Here is a 14,462-nt window from a genome sequence, read left to right on the forward strand (position 1 = left end):
ATCTCGGTTTAGACTTATTTTTTGTAACAAAATATGTGAACAGTAGACATGGGTACTATTTTAGTGAGCATGACTAGGTGTGTGTGTAATAAGCGTCTGTGTCCTCTTACTCATGTAGTGAACTGGATTTGCTGATTCAAACCATATGCTACTCCCCTTCAAGATCAACTAAGCTTGAACAAATGCAATCACCCGTTGGTTCTCAATTCACCACTCTATTAGACCAGCTTGTATGATCTGATTTGTTTGCTAACGTGTTTCATGAATTTGTTTGCTACTCCAGTCCAAGATTAACCCGATGCAAGCTGAACCCACTCAAACAGATTCCCCAAAAAGGGGTAGATTAAAAACATTGACAGCAATAACCTTTGCTTTAAACTTTGAAAAAAGAAATATCGGGATGTATTGAATTAAGAAATTTGAGTTTTTTGTGAACTTGGATTGGATAATCCCTCTTCTGAGAATAACATTGTAAAGACATGGCACTAATCCAAGCATTACATGTATCTTTTGTTGATTAAAATGAAGTACTGAACACTTTTCGATATGTCCAACTTGCCAAAACCGCGGCTTCATATGTCCTACTGATTATTTTCATCTTTGATCAGAAAATAGAACATTAAGATATACATCAATTCTGAATCTCAGTATTTTCTCAGATAAATTTTGTAATCTCAAATTTCGTTGTAACTGTGCCTCGGTTCCGAAATCCCTCACTCACTAAAAAATCTCTTCGTGACTTTCTTTGGTCGCCAACAATTGACAAAACAATGGAACGTTAAATGGTGGTTATTTTCTTTCAGATTTCAACGGCACATTAGGCGTCGTACTTTTTTTTCGAACAAGACAAATACAGAACCATGAAAAAGATTAGAATGTCATTTTCTTTAATACAAAAAATTCTACGCGCAAAATTTCTAAATCCAATTCACATTTCACAGCGTCCATAGTGTAGATTGCAGACCGCCTCTACTGACCCGATCCGGTCTCAAATATACGAGCCGCTTGCTCAAGAAATATATATTGATCTACATAAGAGGGGAAGTACTCAGGTTTTGCTTGTGTGATAGAACTGTACACGGTCACCGGATCAGCCCTCCATGCTCTTCAAAACCAGGAAAGCCAACGGATCGAGTCAAATTGTCAATGTATACTTTATCCTGAACATAAAAGAGGCACAAATTTAAGGCTGTCGGTAACACAGATCTGACCATTTTTTTCGTACATCTTGAAGGCTGCAGGAAAATAACATGCAGGAATTTGCATTCCCATTATAAGACGTACAATTTTCGGTTCTCAAAATCATGCTCTCGGTAAGTAAACATTTGCACTGAATCAGTAAAAGGAATGAATAATTTTCTTTAGGAATTCTACTCGGGGACGTTCTCTAGAAGCTTCGCCAAGTCCCCATTTTCGTATGCTTCATAAGTATCTGGCTCCAGATCAACGGAAACATATTAGATATTCAGAAAAAGAAAATGAGACAGTAAAAGAAACAAAGGAAAAAGAATGCTGGTGATGGTGAAAAATTTGCAAACGAAGTTGAACTAGCATGTGACATATAAAAATAGGAAAAAACTAAGCAAATATATGATTTTAAGTCGTTCTTTTTACCATCCGAGCCGCCAATATGTCTTCCATTGATGAACACCTGAGGCACTGTCCGCCTGCCCACCATTTGCTGCAGTGCATCTTGGATATCAACCCCATCACCTAAGAACCAGAACAAAAGACCATTAGCGACACAACAGCATCATACATAGAAGTCCCACGAAGGACCAGTTGACGGAAGAAGACTAGAACTGGAGAACAAAAGTTCCATCCTGCCCCACTATGATGTAGAAATCCAACTTTAGGAGAATAACAATGGAGAATGTAGTGACGTTTATTACATATCATATTGGTGAAGAAGCTTTCTTTTCAGATTGCAGTTGATGAAATCAACAAATCTTGTCATATTCAAATATGGCAAACAAGAAAATTGACAAAGGTTTTATAGATACCATCAGGATTGGCTCATGCAACGAGGCAAACTGACATGTATAGGCTCCTTTGTGTGTGTGTGTGGTGACCTCCAGGAAACTATTGTCAAGTTCACAAATAAACTCATGGAGGTCACTTGTTTCTCACCCATGGTCCACGTCCACCCATAAGAACAGAACAGTAAACCAATGAGTCACATGAGAAGCCTCACATTGACCATCTGAACATGAAGAAGATAGAAACCTTTGAGCAACAGAGGTATTTCCTGCAAATCAATGTCATTCCATAATCCTAGTCTTCCTGGACATCATAAATAGGAATATGGTAGCACCTCTTCGGACACACACGGAAGAACATAGCAACCACGTAGATAGAGGTTAAAAAGCATCCAATAACAAAGAGCTCAAAGCCAACCTAGCATCAATTGCCAGTAAAAGCCAATTGATTTACTAATCTATGCATGCTCTGCAAGGTAACAGGCACTTGCAACAATCGATCTGTTCTATACTTTCATGTGTGTTTCTCCACACAGTTTCACAAGAAAATGCACATGTTAGAAGTTCCTTCCTATCACATCAGCAGCGGTAGGAAACCTTCAGAAGGATCATAACATGCATAAGAGGAAAGGAAAAGACCGAACACACTTCAACTCAAGCCTGTGGAAACGTCACACACAGAGAACAAAAGCATCTAAACATCTATAGCACAAGAGGAAAACACAGGATTATGTCAGATTAAGATCGTTGAGGGACTGTACAATCAAACCTCTCTGATCTAGCTCGATGACATATGGTACTCTGTTCATCTCCTGGAAAACAACTTTAGCCCTTCTAGAGTACCTGCAGAAAGCATAAGAAAGATGGAGTCAAATCACCGGTTTATAGGCAGCCAGCTCTTGACGGCTGGTGAACAGACAAAACCCTTTTACACCTTCTTCTATTCCTCAATAAATAAAGATGTGATCAAGTATCAACTGCTGTTTGAGACAAACGCGAAAATAGAGTTTGTAAGATCGGCTTGTTCTTGTATTAAGTCGAACTTTGCTCAAGCTAGTGAAGCACCTGAATTCAACAAGCTAAACTAGGATCGGGCTTGTCTGAGGGAGGTAAGAATATACACCTTTTGCATCATTCCAAATCATGGATAGGGATCGCCAAAAACAGTAACTGAAGGATAAGCCCAATATGAGCTAGACTACGAGTTACTAGTGCTATTTTCAAGTGCTTATTAGCATATATAGTACTTCCACTTGACCAGAAGTAACGCCAACGCCAGCAAAAGTAAAACATCTCCATCAACTCATGATGATTGCTCTGAGCAAGGATTGCAAACATCAGCTTCTCCCAATAACAGATGGCCTCAAGAGGAAGTAAATACTCATTTGCTTCTCAGCTGAACAATAGGAAGGTCTTTTTAGTAAGGAGTGTTTTCTCAGTGAAAAACTTCCAAAGCACACAGGAAGGCGGTTCCATATCAGACTGCTTCTCTCTCGTTTAGCGAGCACTCCAGAACCCGTCAAATTTCCCAGTGTTGGGTAAGTTTTGTCCTTCAAAACGAACGATAAGGTCTTTTGCCTACCATTTAAAATTGTTAGCAAGTTATGGAGAGAGAGAGAGAGAGAGAGAGAGAGAGAGAGAGAGAGAGACCACCGCTCTAATTCGCGAGGATGGAACCAAAAGGGACCCAATATTGTAATGGAATAACATGGAAAATCAACAGCTCGTCTAATATTCAATGTGAAGCGTCCAGAAAGAATAACAGAGACGATAACCCCAATTGTGCAACCGACGGGTTTCATCCATACGAACCACAATCACATCAAGGATCGTTAAATCGTTAGTCTTAGCAAAAGTAGGAAACTGTGACCCGACCAAGATGGTACGCGTTCATGGTTCGCTTTCATCTGAACTGGATGGATTCAATGGAAATGAACAGAAACACTTACGGGCAGTACGATTTGGAGAAGATAACAATGGGTTTGGAGGAGATCGTATCTCGGACGAAATTCCTCAGCGACAACGGTTCTCCCTCAGAGATGCGGAGAGACGAGATGATAATGAGAAGCGACAATGAGATTCCGATGCCACTCCTGACCGTCCCCATCCCACAGCCGTTTGGGTGTGAGCCTGCCCCTCGCTTTCTCGCTGTATCTCTCCTCTCTCTCTCTCTATGGCACCTCTCGCTCTTTAGTTTCGCGACTCCATCGATCGGACCATCAGCCAAGACCGGCAGGAATCTGAAATATTAAGAAGGCCGAGGGTCTTTCTCGGAGGATCTTCCCTTCCCCGGCCTGCAGGCTGCAGTTTCTTATAATTTGAAAAAAGATCATTGTTTCAGTAATTGTGGGAAAAAAATCACATTGTCCATAAAAACTGACCAAAGAGATTAAAGCATATTCTCTTTGATTTGAAATATACAGTTAGCTAAAATCGATTAATATGATTTAGTGATGGAATATCATGTCGAAAAGAAGTTACGTTCAACTCTTTCTAGGCTTCTATCGATCAGATTAATTGGAATTCACTTTAGCCTTTGAGTTAAATAGTATTCGGGAAAAGTGTAGCTTTTTAAATTTTTAAGTTCATAAGCAAAGGAATAAACCCATAAAAAAATAAAGAAATTTGATGTCTGACTGCAATAGAAAGCCCTGGCGACAAAATCGTACTGAGATCTTTAAAACTTTATTCAGTTTATTAGCATTTCTTTTAGTATACGAAAATCTCAATGAGAGAAGTATCCGTATGCTATGGATTTTTTTTACTAAACTTTCCGATTATTTTCTGCTGTGTGGCGGCGGACTCTACTGCTCCTCTTTTTTTAATTAAAGCCAAGTTAGAAACAGATCGGAGCCGCTGCCTTTTAACGGCTCAGGTAGATTGATTTGGAGGATCGCAGATGGAAGATGGACGATCAAACTTGGCTCCGGTTGCATCACAATGGATTTGGTAGGATCCGATGATGCAACATCGATATGCAGACCATTCTTCCCTTATCCACACGCTCACCAACTCCGTTGACGCCTTCCAACCGTTCAAAGCAGGCGCGTCTAACAATTCCAATTGAGTTGTTTTTGGAGCACCAGCTACAAAATGCAGCAAATAAAAAGGACTCCCGAATCCTAATCCAAGTTTAAGTTGATTTCAGACCCAACTGCAGATCATGGCCGCCACTCTTATCGGGTCGTATTCGTCTGGCCAAGTCTTGCCTGACCCGAATTTTGTCAAAAACAAACGGAGCCAACGGATCTTTTGATACAGCTAGTTTTGGGCCCTGACGTGCAAGTCGCTTAGGTAAGGCTGACGGGACTCGCCGTGGCCGGTTGGGCATCCGAATATAAAAATGAAGAAGAATTTACGAAAACAACTACTCGTCAGCTCAAGGTTGCTTCCGGCTTGCCTTTATTTGGTGTTAATTAGTGACGTGTAGGGTCCCCAGTCCATTGACACAAGAGGAGTCGAGTGTCGACACCCATGTGACTCCAACTAGCTGTTGGCCGTGTTTAACAGATAGATAATCATCGAATCGAACCACTGAACGAAATCCCGTGGGGACAGGGAACCGAGTGAGTGGCACTGCGTTCCACCTGCAACTATGTAAATTTGTGTAAGATTTTGAAAAGACGACCATAGCTGTCAGGCCCGTCTCTTTTGGATAGACTTAGATGTTTGTGAAAAGGATCCATGTATCGAATAGTTTGGTTTTTAGAGATAAAGCATTAGCTTCACGAAGACGGTTTCCTTTCTTCTTTATCTTTTTTCCAGTTGCATTTTTCGGAGAGCGAGAACCACACGGCGTTCCAGAAAAATGACTTTTGAGGCGAAAAGCAAACCCCGGTCCACATTTTGGAGAGTTTATCGGGCGAGTTTGACATTTCACCACCGAGATGATGATGGGTCGGGTCGACTGCAGCTCACCGCAGGCTTGACCCGAAAGAGCGTTAAACGCTAAACGGGGTAGGACAGGACCTACCAGTAGTGTACCCTCCGCCCCCTTCCGGTTCCGGGTTGCAAAAGTTGGAACCGTATCCATGCACCCTTATCGGGCGGTGGAGCCAGCGCGACACTTATCCGGGACCCGATTCCGTTCCGCAGTTGGCGTCCTTTTATAAATCGGGGGAGGGCGAGGCAAGGCGGTCGAGCGGTGGGGACGAAGCTCGCGATTCCCGGGATTGACTCGGTCGGGGGCCGGTGGAAGACGGAGACGCCGATGGTCGACGCGTGTCCGCTTCGTCTCTGGTAAACGGGAGACAAAAACCGACCGCGACTTCTTTAGGAGGAGAAGAGGTGCTGTCGCTTCTTTGAGGTATCTCTCCTCTCTCCGTCTTTTTCTTTGCTTTTTCTTCTTCTTCTTCTTCTTCATAATTTCCTCTCCTTTCGCGAACTTTCGGTTTCTCTCCTCCGAGGTCTTCTTCTACTTCTTCTTCTTCGGCTGCAGGAAAGGCGTGTACCTTTTTTTCTTGTTGCCTGCGGGTCGCTTGGTTTGTCCGTGGTAGGTATCATCGTTCTTACTCATCGTCTCCTTTCCCTTCTCCGTCGTCGTTGTCATCATGATCATCACCATCTCACCTATTATCCCTTCCCCCCTGCGAAACATCTACTTGGTTTCTCATTTGTCATTTTAATTTAAGTTAGGCCCTTTTATCGGCGATTTTCCTTTTAATTTTCTTGTTCCGGGGGAAATTTAGGCGCGAATTCGTGTGTGCCTTTTGAGTGGAGACACGAGTCTTTTGACTTAAAGAAAAAAAATCCTGACAAGGTAATGTTGGCAATTCGTTTGGGCGAGTAGTGTTTCATTATCTAACAGTTTTTCTATGTGAGGGTTTTTTTTTTTTGGGAAGCGCGCAGCAGATCCTTTTGTCCTCTGAACATCAGGAACATGCTCTTCTGTCTTGAGTTTTTGAAGCAAATGAAAAATTTTGGCCTAAGCAAAACGATTGTGCTTCGGGACCTGCAGTTCAATTCATTTCCGTGACAAATTTTCTCTCGCTTCCTCTGTTACGGCTTACGATCGTCTGTTTTCCTGTCTTGGTTAAACCTTTGAATACTTGTGACTGTCCTTTAGAAATCAAGGAATCTTCTGTTCCGTCAACTCTTCTCCGATTCGTAAGGCCATTTTGACTGCCAAAGCGCACAGCCTGCAAATTCCATTTTGTTCAATTTGGGAAACCAATAGATAAATTTCCCTCTATTATGTCTTAAGAAATGCTAATTCCGAATAGTTATTTGTAGAACTGACATAGAATTCGAGTTGATCTAATTGTAACTATTTGCATTGTTCTTTGAGGCCGAAGTCCTTTATCCTCTGTTTAATTCTATGTCAATTACTTTGTGTTTCTCTCGTCTCTGTTCCTCCATTAGGCTCATCAAATTCTTTCTATTAGATTCGGGTCCATGACGCGTGAAATTCTTTTTATATTATTAAAGCTTTCAATCTGGTTCAAAATCTGGCATTGTTTCATCGTAATTCTTCTGTGTTTACGTTGTAAGTTTAATTGACAGTTTTTATATTTTGAATAAGAGATATGTATAAAAAAAAACGGTATCTCAAAAGAGTTCTTAGTCTTGTAATATTGGACATTTTAGGCTTTTGACAACTAAAAATTGTAAAATGTCGCTACTTTGGATTAATTGGTTATTCCTTCTTTGTGTTTCTATAGAAGCTTTCCTGCTTATGGCTTATTTCTGTGTGTTTTTTTTTTCACGGTAGATCTACCTCTGGATAATTTGTACTATGATGATTCAGATCTCTGGTAGCCCCTCCAGCTTACGTTTCTCTGTTTGTTTGTTTTACCTGTCTTTGTCTTGCAAGGTGGATTGTTTCATAGTACATCCGGATTATGAGGTGATTGCTGCAGTCAAAATCATCAGTTGACAATTGATCTGCGTGGATATGGGTTATCTTAATTCAGTTTTCTCTACAAGTGGCACACAGATTGATGATGGCCCCGTTTCTGGTGGAGGTCTCAGGTCTGTATTCTAGCTTCCTACTTATGGGACCATATGTGCCTCCTTGAAATCTGTTTAACTTTTTTTATTTCAGCTCTTTATGTGTTATTTTTATTATATGTTCATGCAAGTAAGTTTTTTGTTATTTGGTGAACTGTCGATATAGGACAGGAACACCTGCCCATGTAAATGCTTTGTTTAGTTTGCGGTAAATTTTCAAAAAAAGAAAGGATTATTTTGTTAAAAATGGCATCCGGTCAATTATTTTTGGTTTCTGGAATTATACAGAACTAGAGAAATGAAGAAAAGGAGACCTGTTTTTAGCTATACCAAACTCCTGGTTTTATTGATGAATATGAAAGAGAGAGCATATCATAATGGGCCTCTCCATTCATTTTTCCGTTCCTCTATTTTTCTGTAGCCAACTGCATTTATGGAAACAACCATTGAACTATAAATTCGACAGTACCATTCATGTATCCAAAGTAACAGTTTCTACATCTATGACCACTGCCATTCTTGCAAACGAGTCTTAGAGAGTATATCCCCTCTAATTGAGATTGGTGTGCATTCCAACTAGATTTATTTGCAAAGTTAATCTAAAGCTTGATGCGAAATTACTTTAATGTAACCTAGAACTTGATAAGCATAAACTCATCTTTCAAATTAGCTTTACACATAGTTTTCTTCCTTTTCCTATGATACTTTTTTGTCATTGCAATGGGTAACTCCTTTTACCCTTCACTTACAGGTGCCTATTAATTTTTATGAGCATGCATTCTTCCTACCTTGTGCCAGTGATCTTTTTAGGAGTTTTATAATCCGAGCTTGTTTGTGGTTTTTAACTTTTATAGCAAAGTGGCAGGACAACCAGGTCTCTAATTCTTTAAAACGCAGAACTCTATTTGTGTAAACTGTAAACACAATCAATAAGCTGTGTGTTTGTGTTTTATGTAGTTGCACAGATCTGGAGAGGAATGGTGTGGTTATTACACTGTTATGGTTGTCATCTTCCACCTCCAGTGCGCTGCAGCACTTATGTAGTTACAACTTAAGCAACCTCTTATATATGGTGTTGCAACATCATGCTTTCTGTGTGAAACTAACTCCTAGTATTTTTCGTTCCTGTGAATCTTAAATTGACCCAGATTAATGCAGGGGATGTCTTGCGAATTTCTGTTGTCATAAATCAAATTGAAATGAAATTGCCTAGTTTGCTAGTTGTTTTTCATCAATTAATTAATTTGTATTTTTGCAACAGTCAAGATCGCAAGTTTAGCTATGGATTTGCAAGTTCCCCAGGGAAGAGGTCCACAATGGAGGACTTCTACGAGACCAGTATTGCTGGAGTTGATGGAGAGATAGTTGGTTTGTTTGGAGTGTTTGATGGTAAATATTTCTGTTTCTTTAATTCTATTTAGTACTGAGTGCTCATCAAGCATAAGGCATGAAAATAGTTTTTATGATCTACATAAGGTACAAAAAGAACGAAGTGGATGCTAAAACTAAAATTGTATAGAATGCCTATTTGTTAAGGCATTTATTTAAAAATCAACAGATTTGATGTGGCTGAACCTCGTCATTTTTCTTCTACATGTTTCATATGTTAGTGACTCTTAGTTTGGCTGATTTTCAAATTAAGTCATAGGAAATTTTCTCTCTCACACGCCCAAAGGATTTTGTACTAATTTATATATGTGCATATTTCAGGGCATGGTGGTGCTCGAGCAGCTGAGTATGTAAAACAGAATCTCTTTAGTAACTTGATTAGGCATCCGGAGTTCATCAGCAATACTAGATCAGCCATAGGTGCTAATGCTTTCAATTTTAGCAGCAAATTTAACCTTGTCTAAAAGCTGTATGTGGTTGCTGATGTATTTGTACTTTATTTGCCTCATGCAGCCCATGCATACAACCAGACAGATTCTGATTTTCTCAAGTCAGAGAATAGTCAGAACAGAGATGCGGGCTCAACAGCATCAACTGCTGTTCTTGTTGGAGATCGTTTGCTTGTTGCAAATGTTGGTGACTCTCGTGCTGTTATCTGCCGTGATGGAAATGGTATGAACCAAAATTTGGTCTATGCAGATGGTGAACATTTTCAATTCGTTCATTCACCATGTCTTATTATAGCTTTAGACAGGTTTTACACCAGCAAATACCACGATATGGTCAATATTGTACATAGTGCAGTATTCTGAAGTATGATTTTGTGATGGTAACAGCATAATATTTTGAAGTTTGAAGGATGGTTTTGTGATGGTAACAGCAGATCTTCTATAGAGAATGCTGTCATTAAGAACCAGATCAGGAATACCCCATTTTAGTGATCTTTGTGGATACTTCTACGGCGTCTTCACTTGTTTAATCTCCCTCTTTCGTTCTCAAAATGTTCTCCTTTTTGTAACTGAAAAGTTCAGGTGTGATTGCAAATGGAATGTGACCAGACCATTGAATATACCATAGATGGTTCTCCTTGCTTTATGTCCTAAAGCCCATGTCTTGCACAAGTTGGTTTTACACATCTCAGATTTTCTTCCTTTTTTGTTCTTTTCTGGCTATCTCAGTGTTGCCTCTGGACATATCTAAATCTGATTACATGCCAGTTGGTGTTGATTCTGGTGCATTTATAGCTTTGAACTTTCTCCTCTTCCAAATACAAATTTATTAATAAAAGCAGTCAGGTTGTTCTTGTGTTTCCTGTGCCTATGGATCAAAATGTCACAAGTTAAATGTTTGGAAATTGAAATGATATTCTGTCCATCTATTTGCCCTGATAAATGCTGAATGAATAGGTGCTAGAAAAAAAACACATTTTTTGCATTTTTTTTTTCATTAGGCAATTTTTGCACAAACCTGATTTACCAATTTGCGTGCATGTATTGATTTGCTGTATTCTGCTACAGCAATAGCTGTTTCACGAGATCACAAGCCAGATCAAACTGATGAGCGGCAAAGGATTGAGGATGCTGGAGGTTTCGTAATGTGGGCAGGCAAGTGACATTCTTTGTTGATATGCTGCTGGTGACTGGTGACAAATTTATCTCCTTTGTCTTCTATGATATATGAAAGGCTAAACATGTGTGCTCTTAGGTACTTGGAGGGTTGGTGGTGTTCTTGCTGTTTCCCGGGCTTTTGGTGATAGGCAATTGAAGCAATATGTTGTTGCAGACCCGGAAATTAAGGTTAGGATCTTTGCAAATACAATGTGCTTTATGAGTGGCTTGGATGTTTTCATGTCATTTGTTCATGGCTGGCTTGGAATTGTGAACAATTGTTATTGCCCTTCTGATCTCTCCAGCCATTCAGCATCTTGGGATACATTGAGATCTTGTGTGTGCTTTATTGAACATATCCTCATTGGACACAAACAGTTTGTATATTTGCTTGCTATAACTGTCAATTTTAGTTCCGGGCGTTGCTTTCAGAGTCTTTGTTCTGTTTCCCATCAGCTGTACCGTGGTCCTTTATGGTAAGGCTGTTTAGTCGGCTTTCTGCTGTTTGAACGTTGAATAAATAAAATCTAATCTTTTGCAGGTAAAAGCTTGTCTAAAGTCCAGCATAGTAAACTTGTTTGTACTTTGTAGTGAGTTTCTGAAGTAAGCTGACTAATTCTCTTCAATTTGCTCATAAATGACAGGAAGAGGTGATTGATGGTTCTCTTGAATTTCTTATACTTGCAAGTGATGGCCTTTGGGATGTGGTGACAAATGAGGTCTCGACTTGCTCTTCCAAATATGCTTGTTTTCATGGTCTCAAAGTCATTAAAACTGATTGACTATTTCTTCCAACTGATGCAGGACGCTGTTTCAATGGTCAAGTCTATCGAAGATCCAGAAGAGGCAGCAAAGAGATTGATGCAGGAAGCTTATCAAAGGGGCAGTGCAGATAACATTACTTGTGTCGTCGTCCGTTTCTTGGTTGGCCAGACAAGTTCTCAACAGTAAATGCTCTTCTCTCCGTTCTTCAAACAAAATGATTAGCTGCACATTTGTTGAAGAAATGGACTGGAAAGTTGACTGATACTTTCTAAAATTATGGCTATGTCTCACCTGGTTTATGAGTGTCTTATTGATTTATCTATCTCATCTTTTACCATTTTGTTTATTCTTTAATTTATGACGCATATAGAAAAACAACTGCCATTGCCGTCTCTAGAACATCTTCTCTTGCTGCCCTGTGCTAACCCGTCTTGTGTGCCGAAGAACGTTGTAAGATCTTGTAAAGACTTTCCCTTTTCTGTTCAATGTAGTGGGTGCTTGCCTCTCTCTCTCTCTCTCTCTCTCTCTCTCTCTCTGTGTGTGTGTGTGTGTTTGTCCTTGCCTCCCTCCCCTTATATATTAGGCATATGTCTTTTTCATGCGTGGAACTTCGCTTTGCTTGGTCTCCAATTGAGATAATGGATCTAGCCGTTGGTAGAGAAACTGTAATACTCGGTCGCATGGTTCCGATAGGTTTATTTCATTTTGGTGGTGAGACATGAGAAGGAAGTTAATATTTTTGCTCCCATGAGAAATGCATGGCAGGATAACAATGAATTGACCATCAGGTTTATAATGACGTTCGTTCATCTTCTTTCCTCGTCACTCAGATAAACTGGGAAAAATGAATCGTCGAACTTCTGGTGCTACTTTCTCCTTTCTCGTCGTTTAATTATACGTGGAAAAGGGAAGGGAGACGGGCTTCCAACCACGCCCTAGCGAGTGTGTTCCACCTCCAAGTGGGGAATAGACACTACAGCATAATATTTATCGTACTTCTACACCTTATGACGACACCCGGAAACTTGAGTTTAAATATAAATTTTGAGCAAAGCATGAGTTTAAAAAATGTGCTGTTACTGCTTTCTGCCGTTTAGGATTGACATTTCTATCTTTTTATAACTGAAAACTTTCAAGAATGATTATGAGAGCGCTTTCCATGTTATGAACTAACTGAAAGGCACTTTCCATGTTATGGAGCTAACATGGGAAGACATGTTTCCACCTAAACCTTTTACCAATTTTATAATTTTAAGCTCTTAACAGTTCAGCAATTTTGTAATTTTAAGCTTCACTTTTGCCCTTAGAGGGAGAGAGTCTTCATGTAATCATAAAAGTATTTTAGTCATTTCCAGAACTTAATGTATGGCTTCTTGTTAGAGACCATAACATATAACCTACTTCATTCTGTTTGTTACTTTTATACGAGAGAAACGAGTAGGGGTTGTGTAAAACTTAAAGGAAAGGAAAAAAATCAACATTTACTTGGTGAATAGAAATAAATAACGATGATGTGTCAACCTATAGATGAAAGCAACCGTATTCGAACATCTCGGTTTGAGCTGCTGCTCCGTGACAAATGCCATGCTACCCTGTCGATTACGGCCTGACATGTGTGAGGGTACATTTTTTGGGGTGAAATTTGATATTTTTGGTTTGGTAATATATATTTTATGAATATAAACAATGGATTAATATGATCTTGATTGTTTAAAATTTTATTGTTGCTGGACATGCATCGACAGCTGTATTGTCACACCTAAGTTTCCAGCACTCACGCCTATGTCAACACCATTATCTGAACCCATGTGATATAGATCTGGTGTTAAATGATAAAAATTATGCGAAAATGAAGATCAGAAAGAAAAACAATATCAAATTCTACGGCTTCTTCATGCAAAGGTCTAATTAAGGAACCAATTGCTAGATTTACCGTTCTAGACTGGGTGACCATGAACTGGAATACAAACAGAACCGTAAAGATAGCTAAATGCTCTTTGGATTTTTTCAGGAAATGCTACCATATTCACTGCCAACCTTAAAATATAAATTAGTCCATTTGATTCAGACACTAACAAAAGCCAATATATTTAATCTCCGTTTTTCTCCAAACAGAGAACATTTAGTTTATGGTGCATCAAAGGCACTCCTACCACATTAGATTAACATTTCCTAGAAAGGTTATCCACTCCGAATCCAACTATTAATTCAAACACTTCCACGTAATGGAAAATTTGGTCAGGGATTACAATGGGCCAAGGAGACCACCTTATTCTGAAGCCATTGTGAATCCATATAGTATAGGGGTTTCCATTTCGTCTGTAGGATATCTATCCGAATCTGAACTATAAATGCATTTAACTGATTCATATCCAATTCGTTTGGCGAGTAGCAAACTCATTCAGACTGGATTGAGCCCAAATCTGCTGACGACCAAATGAAATTGGGTTTTTGTGTTTTTTAGTCTACGAAGGAATATGGATTTCTAGAAGAATTTAGCTGTTTGAATTCATGTCATAATTGTCGGTGAGCGGGAAAAATATTTCATCCTATCCTATGATTTATATAAGAGTTGAATCTTCCACCCTCAAAATACAATGCCCCTAAATGAATCGACCCAAATCCAAATGTTGGGGAAGTGCCAAAATGCTGCGTCTCGTGGCACATGAAATGTCTGACCCGGTTCCAGTCTATTTTATTCTACACTTGAATACTTGATCTTTACTGGATCCAATCAGCAGTAGATGCAGCGACCTGAATCCGACCCGTTAGA

The 14,462-nt window shown here is 39.5% G+C and overlaps 2 protein-coding genes across 2 annotated transcripts; one reads left to right on the plus strand and one right to left on the minus strand.

Moving 5' to 3' along the window:
* Positions 1-1,130: 1,130 nt before the first annotated feature.
* LOC116249706 (glutaredoxin-C8-like) lies at positions 1,131-4,226 on the minus strand. The gene is made up of 4 exons (XM_031622920.2): positions 3,929-4,226; positions 2,749-2,822; positions 1,615-1,713; positions 1,131-1,432 (listed from the first exon to the last, which is right to left on the minus strand). The coding sequence occupies exons 1-4, from the start codon at positions 4,084-4,086 to the stop codon at positions 1,371-1,373; spliced, it is 393 nt and encodes a 130-aa protein (XP_031478780.1). The 5' UTR covers positions 4,087-4,226; the 3' UTR covers positions 1,131-1,370.
* Positions 4,227-6,291: 2,065 nt separating this feature from the next.
* LOC116251038 (probable protein phosphatase 2C 59) lies at positions 6,292-12,198 on the plus strand. The gene is made up of 9 exons (XM_031625097.2): positions 6,292-6,471; positions 7,792-7,949; positions 9,190-9,317; positions 9,639-9,737; positions 9,831-9,989; positions 10,835-10,921; positions 11,022-11,113; positions 11,569-11,643; positions 11,729-12,198. The coding sequence occupies exons 2-9, from the start codon at positions 7,873-7,875 to the stop codon at positions 11,873-11,875; spliced, it is 864 nt and encodes a 287-aa protein (XP_031480957.1). The 5' UTR covers positions 6,292-6,471; positions 7,792-7,872; the 3' UTR covers positions 11,876-12,198.
* The last annotated feature ends 2,264 nt before the right edge of the window (positions 12,199-14,462 follow it).

The sequence above is a fragment of the Nymphaea colorata genome, chromosome 3 (assembly GCF_008831285.2).
Source record: "Nymphaea colorata isolate Beijing-Zhang1983 chromosome 3, ASM883128v2, whole genome shotgun sequence".
NCBI lineage: Eukaryota > Viridiplantae > Streptophyta > Magnoliopsida > Nymphaeales > Nymphaeaceae > Nymphaea > Nymphaea colorata.

Coding starts and splice junctions, on each gene's coding strand:
- LOC116249706 (XM_031622920.2), bottom strand. CDS start 4,086: ATGGGGACGGTCAGGAGTGGCATCGGAATCTCATTGTCGCTTCTCATT. Junction 2,823..3,928: donor TTCTCCAAATCGTACTGCCC/GTAAGTGTTTCT, acceptor TGCTTTCTGCAG/GTACTCTAGAAGGGCTAAAG. Junction 1,714..2,748: donor CATCGAGCTAGATCAGAGAG/GTTTGATTGTAC, acceptor TCTGGTTCTTAG/GTGATGGGGTTGATATCCAA.
- LOC116251038 (XM_031625097.2), top strand. CDS start 7,873: ATGGGTTATCTTAATTCAGTTTTCTCTACAAGTGGCACACAGATTGAT. Junction 9,990..10,834: donor TATCTGCCGTGATGGAAATG/GTATGAACCAAA, acceptor ATTCTGCTACAG/CAATAGCTGTTTCACGAGAT. Junction 10,922..11,021: donor AGGTTTCGTAATGTGGGCAG/GCAAGTGACATT, acceptor GTGTGCTCTTAG/GTACTTGGAGGGTTGGTGGT.